At 43.2% G+C, this 17744-nt stretch overlaps 2 protein-coding genes across 2 annotated transcripts; one reads left to right on the top strand and one right to left on the bottom strand.

Annotated features, from left to right (window-relative positions):
• Positions 1-9640: 9640 nt before the first annotated feature.
• On the bottom strand, positions 9641-15511 carry LOC133275225 (heat shock factor protein 5-like). The gene is made up of 7 exons (XM_061465072.1): positions 15010-15511; positions 13595-13974; positions 12229-12231; positions 11774-11857; positions 10571-10918; positions 10343-10484; positions 9641-9705 (listed from the first exon to the last, which is right to left on the bottom strand). Exons 1-7 carry the CDS (start codon positions 15509-15511, stop codon positions 9641-9643), a joined length of 1524 nt encoding a protein of 507 aa, XP_061321056.1.
• On the top strand, positions 15510-16031 carry LOC133275250 (uncharacterized). The gene has a single exon (XM_061465095.1). It carries the CDS (start codon positions 15510-15512, stop codon positions 16029-16031), a length of 522 nt encoding a protein of 173 aa, XP_061321079.1.
• Positions 16032-17744: the final 1713 nt, after the last annotated feature.

The following is a 17744-nucleotide window of genomic DNA, read 5'->3' as shown; positions in this document are numbered from 1 at the left end:
AAACCTTTTGTTCCACTTCATGCTAGAGATTTGCTAGAATTCAGCCTCTAGCTTTGCCTACAGCCATGTACTACGTAACTGTATTCTGCTTTATGCTATAGAACAGTTAGGACAACTAAGAAAAAGCAACTGTTTTCCTAGGGTTTTCATTTCTCTTCCATCACCATCTGTTACATATTTCACACTGTTCAACTCTATACCCAAATTGCTCACAAACCCATAAAACAAAGACCTGATGGGATTAATTCTCATCAAGCTCTTTCTTTTTTTCTGAAAAGGAAATTGCACCTCTTGTACCTCAATCTGCTCCTTGGTGCTTGCTTCATATCCATTCATGATCACATCTTCTCTTCTCTTTGATCCACCCTTTGGCTTTCCCCTGCCTCCAACTCCTTCACTGCTTTTTGGGAATGCTTTGTATTTCATTTTTCTTTCTGACTCATTTTCCATCTTTTTTCTTTTCCTTGCTCAGATCTTGGTACGGTTCTGGAAGCTGGGAGGTTCCATGTCCTTTAAACATACTCCTGGAAGTCTGGCCTCTTTGATGCTTGCTCCACTTCTGGTGCACAACTGGTTAAAGATCTCAGAATATCTCCCTCAATATCCAACCAAGTGCCAGGATTTCCCAGTTCACTATTTTGACCTTGTATAACCTATAAACAAATTCCTCTTCATCTGCAGAAGAACAAGCAATGATAATCCCATGCTTTTTAACCAAATCGGGTCTAATAGGAACATAGAATCATAGAATAGTTAGCGTTGGAAAGGACCTTAGCATCAAGTTCCAACCCCCCTGCCATGGGCAGGGACACCTCACACCAAACCATATCACCCAAGGCTCTGTCCAGCCTGGCCTTGAACACCGCCAGCGATGGAGCATTCACAACTCCCTTGGGCAACCCATTCCAGTGCCTCACCAGCCTTACAGTAAAGAACTTCCCCCTTAAATCCAATCTAAACTTCCGCTGTTTAAGTTCTAACCCGTTACCCCTTGTCCTATCGCTACAGGCCCTAATGAAGAGTCCCTCTCCAGCACCCCTATAGCCCCCCTTCAGATACTGGAAGGCTGCTATGAGGTCTCCATGCCGCCTTCTCTTCTCCAGGCTGAACAGCCCCAACTTTCTCAGCCTGTCTTCATAATAGCGTAACAGCAACTTCCTTTATCTAGTCTGCTAACAGCAGAGAGCTGCCACCAATTGTTTCCTACACAAGACCCTCCCTCTGTGCCATTCCTTTAAAAATGGAAATTTCCTTAACAGTTCTTAAAGATTAATCAAGTTAGATCCATCCAAATTAAAAGGTAACATACTAAATGTTCAGGAATTGCACTGTATTTAAAACGCTCACTAGAATCTGCTCCACTTCTATGTGTGGCTACTGAAGCTGCTCAGTTCCTTTTCCTCTTTAATTGCCAACGTGTGGAGGCCCTTCGGGAACGAGTGATGTGAAGAAGGTTGTGATAAAGGACCAAGCAGAAGCCGTGAATCCAGGCTGCTGCATTGTATTGGCATCTTCACCTGCATCTTCTCCACTGTCTTCATCAATCCCATCATCCATAAGTCGTTCCTTTAAAAACAGAAATGGAAGCAATTCAGCTGCTTCTTTTCAGACCTCTAACACGAGGTCACCAGCAGCACCTTCCTATGTTAAGCAACTTCTCTCAGAACAACCTCCTGAAGAATAACTAGCACGAAAAGAGTCTGCCATTGAAGTAGAGACCATCGGCAATTGTCAGCCTAGAAAAACACAGGATTTAAGCTGCAGGCACAACACTGAGACCCAAACTGAAAGCTTTGGGGTTAATTTGACTCTCTTTCATTGAAGTTGACTTTCTGTGCAGGCATTACAGCATACTTTATAATCCATAGGAGTCTCAGAAGACACGTCTGCTCTTTACTCACCATCTCTTCAAGATGAGCGTTATTTGCATGTTGCCCATCACGATTCACATCCACCTTAATGGCTACCTGCTCTTGGCCTCACTCCTGCTTAAAGGGGAACCATCCAGCTCGGTGTCTGTGAAAGAAAAAGGAACAGCTGAAAAGCAATCTTTTGAATGGAACAAAAAGGTTCTTCTGCTATACTTGCTCCCTAAATGCAAATGTCCAGCCCCTGCTCCTAAGCCTAATGCGTTAGGAGAGGAAGCAGGAGCTGGGCATGTTCTCTGCAGATTGCTCTCGGAATAGTCCCTTCAACATGGATATCCTCACTTACTTAGTCACCCAAAACTCCTTCTCTGTGAAGTCTCACTGGGCACCGCCCTCTGGCGAGCGACACACCAGCTCCCTAAGTAGCAATGTCCAGACCCTGCTCCTAAGCCTAATGTGTTAGGACAGAAACCAGGACCTGGGCAAGTCCTACAGGTGGTGCACTCCAGAACAGCCCCTCCAACACGGATATCCTCGCTTACTTAGGCACCTAAAAGCCCATCTCTGTAAATTCTCACCGGCCAGCACCCTCCAGTGAGATGCTTTGGGGGATGCTCCGGTGACCCCCTCCCGGACACACCGGGACCGGGCACCCCCGGGGCCTCCCTGCCCGCTCCCCTGGCGCTGTCCCGGCTGCCCCCCTCCCGCTCCCACCGGTTCACCCCCGCACAGGAGATGCGCTCCCGCCGCACGCCTCTGACCGCCACTTGCAAGCCGAGGGCAGCGCGGGGCTGAGCTGACCCCGCCCCGCCGCCTCCCCGCCACTTACCGGGGCGCTGTCGGACGGGCGGGGCGGACCCCGAGGGCACGGACCCGGAGCCGCCGCTGCCCAGCAGCGCTCCCACGCGGTGCAGCCGCTCCAGGGGCTCCTTCTCTGGGCCGGTGCTGCCTCGCCAGACCCAGCGGCAGCGGCTCGGAGCGGGAGCGGAGCCGGGAGCGGCAGAGCGGAGCGCAGCGGCGCGGAGAGCCCCGGCGGGAGGCCCCGGGGGCTGGGGGGAAGCGGGGGGCACCAACGCGGGGAGCGGCGGAGGGAGGGCTCTTGTTCATCGCGGGCAAACCGCAGGGTCGTGTCCCCCCCGCGGAGGGCTGCATCCAGCCTTGCCCGTGCTGCTCCCGGGGGCTGCTCCTGGGCACCGCGGCTCGGAGAGCCTTTGGGGAACCTGCGGAGTCAGTCTCGCTGGGAGACAAACCGCTGGGCCCCGCAGCAGCCGCTCTGTGCTCCGCAGCACGCTCGCAGCATCCTTCATCCCGTAGCTCCGTGAGAAAGGGATGGCTCCGTCACATCAAGGGCTTCCTTTTATTGCAGTCCGCATGGAAAACAAGCAAGATTCCTGCCTTCCCTACGCTGGGCACTATGAACACAAACCCCGCTGGCTCAACCCTCGGTCCCGTGGCCAGAGCCGACAGCGCGCACAGCCGGGGGAAGCTCCCCCCCCGCCCCAGCCCCAAACAAGACACCCCTGCAGAACAGCAACCCTCAGCTGCAGGCTGAGAACCTGCTCGTGCCAGGGAAACGGCAGCCACCACAACTACGGCCCCAGGGAGCTGGAGCCGCTCCGCACCGCGGCCAGCCTGCTGGCGGAGACCCGAGGGCGGGCACGGGACACGCACGGAGGGAAGGACCCGCACGGAAAACCTGGGGAGCACGGCTCACAGACTGCAAACGCCCGGCACCTGCTCTGACACCCGATGTGCCGGGACAGAAAGCTCGTGCTGCCCATCACCTACACAGGGAGACCTCGGGACACAGTGCCACCAACATGGCAATCCACCCTTGCTTAGGCGCATACATACTTCTGCGTCCTGCCTAAATAGAGTGCACTCTCAGGCACCACAGAACCAAGCTCCCGAAGGGTGAATGTCCAGATCCTGATCCGAAATCTAATGCGTTAGTTCAAAACCAAACAGCTGGGCATGTCCTACACACAGTGCTCTCCAAAACACTGCCACCAACTTGAATATTCCCACTTACTTACACAACTACAAGTCCATCCCTGTAAAGCCACATAGGGCACCACTCTCCAGCAATCGAGACCCCGGCTCCCTAAGTGTGAATGTCCAGATCCTGCTCCTTAGCCTCATGTGTCAGAACAGTAACAAATACCCGGACATGTTCTAAACAGTGTGTCCTGCAGAACAGCGCCAACAACATGGATATCCTCACTTCCTTCCACACCTAAAATCCTGTAAAGCCTCACTGGACACCACACTCCAGTAATCAAGACTCCAGCTCCCTAAGTGCCAGTGTCCAGAACCTGCTCCTAAGCCTAATGTCTTAGGACAGAAACAGGAGCTGGACACGTGCTGCGCAGCTATAAAGCTATAAATGAGATACACATTTAGGAAGAAAGCTATAAATAACATAAATTTATTAATAAAGATATAAGTAACATACAAATTTACGCAGACAGCAATAATAACATATAAATATAGAAATAAAGCTATAAGTAACATACAAATATATGAAGAAAGGTAGAAACAGATAAATTTATTAACAAAGCTATAAATAAATTAATAAAGCTATACATAACAAAGTTATGAATACAGCTATAACAAATTTATACATAAAGCAATAAAGTTATGAATAAAGCTATAAATAAAATAAATTAATAAAGCTACACATAACAAAGTTATGAATAATGCTATAACACAAATTTATACATAAAGCTATAAATAACATACAAAGTTATGAAAAAAGTTAAAATAACATATTTATGAATAAAGCTAAAAATAAGATACAAACTTATGAATAAAGCTATAAATAAGAGAGAAATTTATGAAGCTAAAAATAGCATAAATTTATTAATAAAGCTATAAACAGCATACAAATTTAGAATAAAGCTCTAAATAACAAATTTAGAAAGCTATAACAGGCAAATTTACGAGTAAAGTTATAAATAACAAATTTATTAGTAAAGCTATAAATTACACACAAACTTATGAATAAAGCTATAAATAACAGAAATTTATTAATAAAGCTATACATTACACACAAACTTATGAATGAAGCTATAAAAGAAATTTATTAATAAAGCTATGAATAAAATAAAAATCTATGAATAAAGCTAAAAATAACACACAAATTTATGAATAAAGCTATAATTAACATACAAATTTAAGAATAAAGCTATAAATGAAAAATGAATAAAGCTATAAATAACATATAATGCTAGGAGTAAAGTTAAAAATAACATTTACATTTATTAATAAAGCTATGAACAACAAATTTATGAAAAAAGCTATACATAACAAATCTATGAATAACGCCATAAAAAAGACACAAATTTATGAATAAAGATAAAAATAAGAAAAAAATGTATATATAAAGCTATAAATAAATAAAAATTATGAATAAAGCTATAAATAACAAAAAATATTAATAAATCTATAAATAACATAAAAATTATGACTAAAGCTCGAAATAAGATACAAATTTATTATTAAAGCTATAAATACCGTATAAATTAAAGAGTAAAGTTATAAATAAAATAGAAATTTACGAATAAAGCTATAAATAAGAAACAAATTAAAGAATGAAGCTATAAATAAAAAAAAAATTTGTACATAAAGCTATAAATAACATAAAAAAATATGAATAAAGCTATAAATAAAATACAAACTTATGAAGAAAGCTATCAGTAAGATATAAATTTATGAATAAAGCTATAAATAAGATAAAAATCTATGAATAAAGCTATAAATAAGATACAGATTTATTACTAAAGCTATAAATACCATATAAGCTAAAGAGTAAAGTTATAAATAACATAGAAATTTATGAATAAAGCTATACATAAGATACACATTTACGAATAAAGCTATAAATAAAAAATAAATTTATACATAAAGCTATAAATAACATAAAAATTTATGAAGGCTATAAATAACAAATTCATTAATAAAGCTACAAATATCATAAAATTATGAAGAAAGCTGTAAATAAAATACAAATTTATGAATAAAGCTATAAATACCATTTAAATTTATGAATAAAGCTATAAATAACAAACATTTATGAAGGCTATAAATAACATAGAAATTTATGAATAAAGCTCTCAAGAACATATAAATTCATTAATAGAGCTATAAATACCATTAAATTATGAATAAAGCTATAAATAAGATGTAAATTCCTGAAAAAAGCTAAAAATAAAGATATAAATTTCTGAAGAAAGCCATAAATAAGATCCAAATTATTTCTAAAGCTATAAATACCATATAAATTTATGAATAAAGCTATAAATAACATAAAAATTTATGAAGGATATAAATAAAAGACAAATTTATGAATAAAGCTATAAAGTCAATACTAAAGCTATAAACATCATTTAAATTTATGAATAAAGCTATAAATAAGATATAAATTTATGAAAACAGCTATAAATAAGAAATAAATTTATATATAAAGCTCTAAATAACAGAAAAAAAGAATAAAGCAATAAATAACATAAAAATTTATGAAGTCTATAAATAACATAAAATCATTAATAAAGCTATAAATATCATAAAACTGTGAATAAAGCTATAAATAAGATATACATTTCTGAAGAAAGCTAAAAATAAAATACAAATTTATTACTAATGCTATAAATAAGATATAAATTTCTGAAGAAAGCTATAAATAACATAAAAATTTCTGAAGAAAGCTATAAAGAACATATAAATTCATTAATAAAGCTATAAATATCATAAAATTATGAATAAAGCGACAAATAAAATATAAATTTAGAAACAAAGCTATAAATAACAAAAAAGAATAAAGCTATAAATAACATAAAAATTTATGAAGGCTATAAATAACAAATTCATTAATAAAGCTACAAATATCATAAAATTATGAAGAAAGCTATAAATAACATAAACATTTATGAAGGCTATAAATAACATACAAATTTATGAATAAAGCTCTCAAGAACATGTAAGTTCATTAATAGGGCTATAAATATCATTAAATTAGGAATAAAGCTATAAATAAGATGTACATTTCTGAAGAAAGCTAAAAATAAAGATATAAATTTCTGAAGAAAGCCATAAATAAGATCCAAATTATTTCTAAAGCTATAAATATCATATAAATTTATGAATAAAGCTACAAATAACATAAAAAATTATGAAGGATATAAATAAAAGACAAATTTATGAATAAAGCTATAAAGTCATTACTAAAGCTATAAATATCATTTAAATTTATGAATAAAGCTATAAATAAGATACAAATTTATGAATACAGCTATAAAGAAGAAATAAATTTATACATAAAGCTATAAATAACAGAAAAAAAGAATAAAGCAATAAAGAACATAAAAATTTATGAAGGCTATAAATAACATAAAATTATTTCTAAAGCTATAGATACCATAAAAATTTATGAAGGCTATAAATAAAATACAAATTTATGAATAAAGCTATAAAGTCATTAATAAAGCTATAAGTATCATAAAATTATTAATAAAGCTATAAATATCATAAAATTATGAATAAAGCTACAAATAAGATATAAATTTATGAATTAAGCTATAAAGAACATATAAATTCATTAATAAAGCTATAAATAGCATAAAATTATGAATAAAGCTAAAAATAAGAGAAATTTTTGAAGAAAGCTATAAATAAGACACACATTTATGAATAAAGCTATAAATAAGATATAAATTTATGACTAAAGTTATAAATAACATACAAATTTATGACTAAAGCTATAAAGAAGATATTAATGTATGACTAAAGCTATAAATAAGATTCAAAACTATGAATAAAGCTATAAATAACATATAAATTTCTGAAGAAAGCTATAAATAACATACAAATTTATGACTAAAGCTATAAATTAGATATAAATTTATGACTAAAGCTATAAATAAGATTCAAATCTATGACTAAAGCTATAAATAGGATATAAATTAATGACTAAAGCTATAAATAACATATTAATTTATATATAACTCTATAAATAACATACAAATTTAGGAATAAAGCTATAAATAAGATATAAATTTATGATTAAAGCTATAAATAACATATTAATTTATAAATAACGCTATAAATAACATACAAACTTAGGAATAAAGCTATAAATAAGATATAAATTTATGATTAAAGTTATAAATAACATACAAATTTATGACTAAAGCTATAAAGAAGATATTAATGTATGACTAAAGCTATAAATAAGATTCAAAACTATGAATAAAACTATAAATAACATATAAATTTCTGAAGAAAGCTATAAATAACATACAAATTTATGACTAAAGCTATAAATTAGATATAAATTTATGACTAAAGCTATAAATAAGATTCAAATCTATGACTAAAGCTATAAATAGGATATAAATTTATGACTAAAGCTATAAATAACATATTAATTTATATATAACTCTATAAATAACATACAAATTTAGGAATAAAGCTATAAATAAGATATAAATTTATGATTAAAGCTATAAATAACATTAATTTATAAATAACGCTATAAATAACATACAAATTTAGGAATAAAGCTAGAAATAAGATTCAAATCTATGACTAAAGCTATAAATAAGATATAAATTTATTACTAAAGCGATAAATAAAATATAAATTTAAGAATAAAGCTAGAAATAACATATCAATTTATAAATAACGCTATAAATAACATACAAATTTAGGAATAAAGCTAGAAATAAGATTCAAATGTATGACTAAAGCTATAAATAAGATACAAATTTATGACTAAAGCTATAAATAACATATTAATTTATAAATAACGCTATAAATAACACAGGTTTAGGAATAAAGCTATAAATAAGATTCAAATCTATGACTAAAGCTATAAATAAGATATAAATTTATGACTAAAGCTATAAATAAGATACAAATCTATGACTAAAGCTACAAATAAGATTCAAAACTATGAATAAAGCTATAAATGAGATATAAATTTAGAAATAAAGCTATAAATTACATATTAATTTATAAATAAGGCTATAAATAACATACAAATTTAGGAATAAAGCTAGAAATAAGATTCAAATCTATGACTGAAGCTATAAATAAGATATAAATATATGACTAAAGCTACAAATAAGATTCAAAACTATGAATAAAGCTATAAATGAGATTCAAATCTATATAAATAATATACAAATTTATAACTAAAGCTATAAATTAGATATAAATTTATGACTAAAGCTATAAATAACATATTAATTTATAAATAACGCTATAAATAACATACAAATTTAGGAATAAAGCTAGAAATAAGATTCAAATCTATGACTAAAGCTATAAATAAAGATAAAAATTTATGACTAAAGCTATAAATAAGCTACAAATCTATGACTAAAGCTATAAATAAGATATAAATTTATGACTAAAGCTATAAATAAAAGATTAATTTATAAATAGCGCTATAAATAACATACAAATTTAGGAATAAAGCTCGAAATAAGATTCAAATCTATGACTAAAGCTATAAATAAGATATAAATTTATGACTAAAGCTATAAATAACTTATTAAGTTATAAATAACGCTATAAATAACATACAGATTTAGGAATAAAGCTAGAAATAACACATAAATTGAGGAATAGAGCTATCAAGGACATAAGAGTTAGGAAACAGAACAGAAGAGGTTTGACCCTGAACCCAGGCTCCAGCTCTGTGCCGAGCGCTGCTGCCGGACTCGCAGGAGGGAACCAGCCGCCAGCCGCTCCACGGGTTCACACGCTCCTCACTCCGCCGTCTTCCTCCAGAAGCAGCCCCGCTTACAGGCTCCACCTTCCGGCTCCTGGGGATCTAGGAAGCAAACACCACCGAGGAAGTGGCAGGCTTTGCCTACGGCTCAGCTGGCAGCACGCACAGCACCTCTGCTGCCATCAGGGACAGTCCAATCTGGCCAAAGGCGGCCTGCGACTTGAAAATCTGAGCGTGTTTTTCTCCTGTGTTGCAGCACACGTATCAGCAGGCTGCTGTGACATTTATTTAGTGATCTGAGCCACAAAGGTTGCGCTCGGGCACTCACTTGGGCAGCGTGGTGGGGTTTTCCCCTCTTACGTCAACAGTCACCTCATTAGTCGGAGTTCCCTTTGTGGCACTCTCACCCTCCAGCAAACATACCCACAGCCTGCATCTCACTGCTGTGTACTGTGACATGCAGGGCTCTGACACAACTCCCAAAACTTCAGCGTTTATTGACTGAGAGAATTTATTCCCTGGTCCACCTAGGAGTCCTCACCACCAGCTTACGTATAGAAGCGTGTCGGCAAGTACGCCGAGAGCTCCTACGAGTGCAAGAGTTGAACTGAAGGCCCAGTGAGGTACTTAACACTGCAGACAATAACTCAGCTCTTGTGATCTCCCCTTGCCGCAAGAGTTTCAGAGCAGCTGTCTTGGCCACCTCTAAAAAAGGCAGGCTCTCTTAGCAGGGACTTACCCTGCTGTGAGCTGTGTCTTCTCTTCCTGCACGGAGGTTTTGCAGAGGACCCTGGCTCTTCCACAGCTTTCTTCACTGCCTCGCTTCCTGAAGTGAGCTCTCTCTCTTCCCTCGCAGATCCACATTTAACACTCTCATTCTCCTTTAAATAAACACACCAACAAATGAAATAAACCCAAAGACCACTCAATAGTTTCCTGGGGAGTTTTACCTCCATTTAGCACTTACTTGCTCTGCACTGAACAGCTCATCCACAGCAAACATTTCAGATGACTGAGCTGGGTTTTGATCCAGCTGTTCTTCAGGGGCTCCCTGTGTGCTCACAGAGTCTTGTGCTGTTTCAGCAGCAGCAGCGCTTTCTATGGCCGCATTGATGTAGCTTTCCAACAGCTCTCCATCCCAGCTTTCTGCAGGCTCCGGTGTCACTACATCAGCGCTCTGCGATGCATACATCTCCTCGAGAAACTGAAAGACATCTTCGTAGCTTAATTCCGGCAACTTCTCGTCCTCCAATGCATGATGTGCCCCATCAGAAGGCAGGCATTCAGCTGCAGAAGGTGGCTGCAATTCAGGACTCTGCGAGAAACAAAACACAGGGAATTTCCAGATCAAAAAATCACAACCGTTTTGAGTCAGGGCTGATGGCTTTACTGCTTCTGAGGACTGTGCAGGTCAACCCTTTTTCAGCACACACCAGCAGAGCTTGCTTTGCTTATTCCCTCTGAGGAAAAAAGTATCTCCAAGCTGCTGGAATGCGAAAGGAAGCCCTGGCATTTTTACTGAGGTTCTTTTACTATTTCATAAGCCAGGCCACCCAATAAGGTGCAGTTTCCACCAGAATTCTAGAAAGCATTGACAGGTAGCACTGGAGCTCTCCAGTGATAGGATAGGATAGGATAGGATAGGATAGGATAGGATAGGATAGGATAGGATAGGATAGGATAGGATAGGATAGGATAGCTCTGAGCTGGGGCCAACTCCAAAAGTCAACTTGGTTCTTCTCACGCATCCAATGAAACTCAGGACTGCCACAAGTTGTCTGGGACACAGAAGTGGAGCTGATTCCCAGTATCATAACATTAAAGAATCCCATTTTGTGCAGGCAAGGACTTTCTTCAAAGATAAACGGAGACTCGTGAACTAAAGCGAATTATGGTGAAGTCAAACATAACACTTTTCGAGGAAAAGAACACTCTGCCGATGAGGACACCCGCAATCCCGCTGCCCTGAAACCTCACCTGCATTACAGCACTGCCCCTTTCGTGTTTCAAAGCGGTGCTTTCAAATGGCCATTGGCAAACCACGTTACTTTCCCTTTCGAAAGCAGATCCAGTCTCAAACTTCTCTCCTTCCTGCTGCAAGAACCCAGAACCCTGCGGTCCATGCATGGGGTCTCCTCCCTTCCCCCTGCTCTCTGTGCGCTGCACTCACCTGCACAAAGACGAAGTCGGTGGACGCCGCAGCAGCAGCACTGGCGCTGACAGTCAGAAGACCTCCCTGGGCAGGGGGTGAACACTGCGGGGTGCCTGCAAAATTCAAACACAGGGATCAGACTGCCAGAACTGGTGCCCAGGGTGTACAGTTCTGTTGCTTACTTGCATTAAACACTGCAGTAACCGCTCTGTAAGCCAACTCCCTGAAATGGATTATGACCTCCCCGCCGATTGTAAGACTGAGTTCTCCACCTTAAAACATATTTCTTCTAAAGTATGTAGACACAGATCCAACATACGCATTGCAGAATTAACCAACACACACGGAATCTTCATATTCACTCCTCTCTATCTTAATATCACCTTTTTTTTGATTTGGCTGCTTGACTGTCTCAACACAACACGCCACAGAAAGGGGATTCAGACAGGAAGGGCATGCATGTTCACGCACACACACTGGAATGAAAATGGGATCTTATTCCAAAAAGCAGCTCTGTAGATGAAGCAGTTTCTGCGGGTCTCAGGTTTTGGTGCCACGCAGAGAGAACTTACAAGGAAAGGCACTACTGGCAGGACAGAGAATCTTTAAAATCTGCAGTCCTTCTGGGCGAGAGAGAAATCCCCCATGAAATCAAATCTAGGCCAATGTTCACAGTAATTAAATGGTACAAGTGTGACTTGAGGCGGCCACGTGATCAGAGGAACTTTTGTCCATTTTGGAGCAACAAACACAAGAGCTAAACAACAGGGAGCGAGCTCGTGGACATCCTTCCACAGCAGCACGAGACACGTGTCTGACTCCTGTTACCTCAAAAGCTCGTTCTGAGCAACCTTAGGATGAAATCTGGACATCTTTCAGAAGAACACCCTGTGACCTGCAAACATATTACAGTTCTGGATTGTGCCAAAAATCGAATGATACCTGGGCTTCACTCCCTGGGAACGCCAAAGGATGTTGACAAAGGCAAGAAAACCACCAAAGAAACCTAAAGGGCTACTGTAAAAACAGGGCGAGAGAGCAAAGGAGAGATTGGCTGTAACCTGCTGGAGTGATCCTAAGGAAACAAACATGTAGTACAAAGAGCCTAGTTTCTAAGAGAAGAAAAGGAAGAACCCAAAGGGAAAAAGCGCTTGTGAAACAGGAGGCAGGTGTAAAACGTAACGTCCTCACCATAGGCTATAAAAAGCTACGAGTAAAGTAGAAATTGCACAACTCTTGCACTTAGTAGAGCTTATAGTGAAAGCAGCTCGTGAATCAAACGCGCTGTAATGCCTGTACATCAAGGGGACGAGAACACAGGCAACCGTGTAGCAGCCCAGACTGGTGAGCGATTCTGACCGGGTCTGAAGTGCAGAAGGGTGCTCAGAAAGAACGGTTTGCACTCACACCACCTTTTCTTGGTTTTTTTTTGCCAGCTGCAGCAGTGCCTGATCTAACAGCAAGAAAAACTGCACCTGTGGAAATCCCACTGATGGGCTCGGCTGGCAAAGGGGCCAATTCTTTTGTAATACTTCAAGTGCTCCAGCTGAATCAAGATTCCACACACACCTGCTTCACCCACACGCTTTTGTCCTTCCCTGCTCATTGCAGAGAAGGCATTTCTAAGCTCTCCTGTCTCTGATACAGTTCATCTCATCAGAACCAGAAGAAATGAGCGGCTAAAGCACATTCTGTCACAGGCTGGTTGCAAGTATACGGACAGGGAACACACATCTCTTTGCGAGCACACGCGTCAGATACACACGCAGTGACAGAGCACTGGCGGAAAACATTTCATGCATCGCTTGGCAGGAACTTCTCGAGCAGCAAGCGGAGAACTTTTGCCGTACCCGTTGGATCCCGGCCTTGCAAGCACTGCCCTGGAGACGCGCAGCTGCCCCGTTCTGGAAGGGCAGCACCGGCTGGAGCCCCTCGCTGAAGCGGCAGAAGTGAGCACACGGTCTGGAGAGTGTACGTGACCTCCGTGCAACACTTGTGGAGGACGGGAAAGGGAGCCCCCTGGCCTGGGAAAGCTGGGAGAGCCCCGTGCCATGGCAGCCACGCAACAGAACCCTGCCATGGTCTGGAAGGGACCGGAGGCTGCTGGGAAGTCGCTGCCTGGAAAGCAGGGGGCTCCTGGCATGAGGCGGCTGTGCTGGAGGGCGGAAAGCAGCTGTCTGGATGACAAGGTTGAGGAGCCTCTCCTGCAGTCACCAGTCCTGCAAAACAAAGGGAAACAAGGACTAAGGGAAGGAGTTTTCACTGGCCCTGAAAGGCAGGATGAGGAGCCAAGGCTCCACAACGTTCCCTGGGAAGACCACCTTTGCTCCGATATTCTTCATCCAGAAACAGACTCTATTCTTACACCTAAACATACAGTAACTGCTGCAGCACTACCACCTGAACACACAGGAACACCAGTGCTGTGCCAACACACAGCCATCTCTGGAGCATTCAGTCTCCTGAAACCCTCAGGAGCAAGTGATCCCTACTTAGAAATGCGCTATTAGAAATCAAAATGCGCAGGAGCTGACCAAACCGGCACAAGCCGTTTAGGAAGTGCAGCGCGTTACATCAGGCAGTAAGGTAAAATAAAGGGGGAAGGGTGAAGCGGGGCTCTACCGAACTCCAGTGCGGACAGCACAGGGGCAGCCAAGGCAGGGGCAATGTCCAAATCCTAAACGTGACTCTGAGAGCACTTGATCACAAGTCCTTCAGTTTGTCAAGGAAAACAAAACCAAAGCCAGCTTTTTTCCAGGTAGCTCAACCGGTTGAGTGTAAAAAAGCTCAGACTTTGCCGTTTTGTTACTTCCAAGATATTCCCTTTCATCTTCCCTGGTTTCCTCTCTCGGTCAGTTACGGTTTCATGAAATGGTACTTGCCCTCACACGGTTACCCATCGCTTCACACAGATTTAACGACAGCTTATGGAGCAACCCTTCAAGGAGAAGGAACGTCCATCTGGTAGGGCTGTGCCAGCTCCACAGAGCCAGGGTGAGGGTGTTGTTACTGCAGCCCCCGACGGAGGCTGTCTTGCAGCCGAGGGGCAGACGGAACCACACGCGAACCTCGCTCCCCGTGCCTGCCGGCAGCCCATCTCCCTGCATGAACAACAACGGCTTTCCCGCAGCGGCGGAGCTGAGCGGCCGCCAGCAAGGTCAGGCAAGCCTGCTGCCTGCGGGGGTGCCGATCTAGAAACCCCGCAGCACCCAGTGCTTCTCGGGGCCCCGCAGCCCGGGGCCAGCCCAGCTCACCGGGCCTGGCAGCCTCGCCGAGCGTCGAGGGCGGGAGCTGGGAGCGCTGTGCCGGGCGGCTGGGCAGCTCCAGGCCGGCCGCCAGCTTCGCCTTGTTGGCCCTCGTCAGGCGCTTGAGGTTTACGAGGAGCTCGGGGCGGTCGCGGCGGAAATGGGGGCTGTAGAAATGGAGCAGAGCCCCGGCGGAGCTGCCGCCATCGCCCCCCGCCGGGTCCTGCAGGGGCCCGGGCCCCGGCCCCAGCTTGCGGAACCCATAGAGGTTCAGCTGGCGGATGAAGCTGGCGAAGTTCCTGGTCTTAAAGACCTCGCCGTCCAGCGCCGCCCCGTCGCCGGCCGCCTCCGCGCCCAGCAGCTCTCGCTCGAAGAGCCGCTGGTCGATGAGCAGCCCCTCGCCGCGGGCATCCCAGCGCACGGAGCCGCAGCGCGGGCTGTTCACCAGCTCCCAGAGCTTGGCCGGGAAATGGCTGGGGTTGAGAGCAGCGGGCAGCCGCTGGCCCTCCATGGCGCTCCCCGACAACGGACGCACTGGCCACTCGCGCTCCAGCGGCCGCCGGGCAACGCCCGGCCCCGTCGGCCCGCCCTGGGGAGCGACACCGGCCCGAGCGCCGCCCGGCACGGGACCGGCTTCAGCCCGCGCTGTCCGCCGGCCCCGGCCCCGCCACCGCCTCGGCACAGCCGCACCTGCAGCATCGCCGGAGCCCGCCGGGCCCGCAGCGCCTCCCCGCTCCCCCAGCCCCGCCGCTCCCCTCGGCCGCTCCCCGGTCCCTCAGCCCCAAGAACAAAATCACGACAACAAGTTAAAAACCAAACCTGCAGCACCAAGACAAAAGCTCAAATCTCATCGCTATGAACAGCTCTCCAACAAACTTTGCTCCTCTACGTCTAGGCAGGGAAAAGAGAAACACGAACCAGCACTGATGCGCAATGCAACTGCTCGGCACGCGCTCAGCGATAACCAACCTGACCCGAGCGGCGACCTGCTCCTCCCGGCTGACTCCCCCCACTTTCTATACTGGCCATGACGTGCTCTGCTATGGAATACCCCTCTGGCTGCCTTGGGTCAGGTGTCCTGACTCTGCTTCCTCATGGCTTCCCGTGCCCCTCCTCACTGGCAGAGCAGGAGAGACTGCAAAGTCCTTTGCTCAGCCGAAGGGCTACTGAGCGACAGCTAAAACATCGGTGCGCTACCAGCGTGCTTCCCAGAACCAAGCCAGAACACAGCACTGCGCCAGCCACAGGGAAGAGAATCAATTCTAGCCCAGCCAAAACCAGGACAGTGTCCACCCCTTATTCCATACCATTCCCGTCATGCCAGGTCAAACTAATTCTTCAGAGCTTTAAGACCTTCAGAAAAGAGACAACTTGCTTTCTCCATAGCACTCTAAGGGCAGCAGGCAATCTCCTTCCGCATCTCCTTACCTCCTTTCTCTGCCGTGCTGTTGTTCTTAGACCTCAAGGAAGAAGGAACCACTAAACTCTCCCTCATAAGCACAGCGAGGGCTCAAGGCAGCAAGCGGAGGAGAAGCCAAGGAGAAGCCCATGGACATCAGTAGACCCCAGCACTCCAACAAAACCAAAACTCCTTTCTTCCCAAAGCAAAGCCAAATTCAACTCATGCTTTTCATCTCAGCAAAACACGATAAAATGAAGCCAACTCCCTGCACACCTTCCTCTCTCTCCAAGCTCAACTCTCCCAGAACAATCAGCAGCTTCAGGGAACCTTCTGGTGCCTGCTAAGGGTAACAAAGCCCACTTGTGAGCACCTTGCTCCCACTCTTCTCACTGCTCATTCTGTAGCTGAAGCCCACCAAAAATAATCCAGCGGGCTTTATGAGGACTTACGGAAATATCAACTTAATTCCTACACGTGGGGACCTCCAGAAAGGTGCCCCCAACACGGTAATTTGCCCTTGCCTTGCCACCTTAAACACCACTGCCGTACTGATCCTCTGCTGCATCGCTTTGGTGTCCTGGAGCGCGGCTCCACAGTGCCAACGTGCAGCCGCTGTTCCAAAGGACGTAGTGCCAGGACAGAAAGCAGTCGCTGAGCAGCACCTCCACAGGGAGACCTGCAGAATGGTGCTGCCAACGCGGCAAAGAGACCTTGTTTGCCACCAAAACCACCATCTGCGTTCCGCCCCTCTGCTGAATGCACACGGGTGGCCTGGAACATGCACGCGCGATGTGCCAGGACAGAAAGCTCGTGCTGCACATCACCTACACACGGAGACCTTGGGAACAGTGCCACCGACATGGCAAACCACCCTTGCTTAGCCACATAGAAGTGCATCTGCGTGCTGCCTACAGAGTGCACTCTCAAGCGCCACAGAACCAAGCTCCCTAAGTGGAAATGTCCGGATCCTGCTCCTAAGGCTAATGGGTTAGAACAGAAACAAGTAACGGGACATGTTCTACGCAGGGAGTCCTCTGGAACAGTGCTCCCATCACGTAAACAAGGTGCCTTCCTCAACAGTGACACCAACATGGCAATCCACCTTTGCTTAGCCACTTAAACCTACACCTGTGTACGGCCACACGGCAGCACTCTCAGACACCCCATAAACCAGGCCCCTATGTGCGAATAGCCAGACCCTGCTCCTAAGCCTCATGTCTTAGGACAGAAACAAATAGCTGGGCATGTTCTACACAGAGAGCCCTCTGGAAGGGTGCCACCAACACGGATATCCTCACTTACTTAACTCACATAAAACTCCATTTCTCAAGCCTCACTGGAC

Source organism: Pezoporus flaviventris, unplaced genomic scaffold (genome assembly GCF_033815535.1).
Source record: "Pezoporus flaviventris isolate CSIRO_AGI_PZ_B2104156 unplaced genomic scaffold, CSIRO_AGI_Pfla_v1 ptg000037l, whole genome shotgun sequence".
Lineage (NCBI taxonomy): Eukaryota > Metazoa > Chordata > Aves > Psittaciformes > Psittacidae > Pezoporus > Pezoporus flaviventris.
This window is presented reverse-complemented; position numbering and strand designations above follow the sequence as displayed.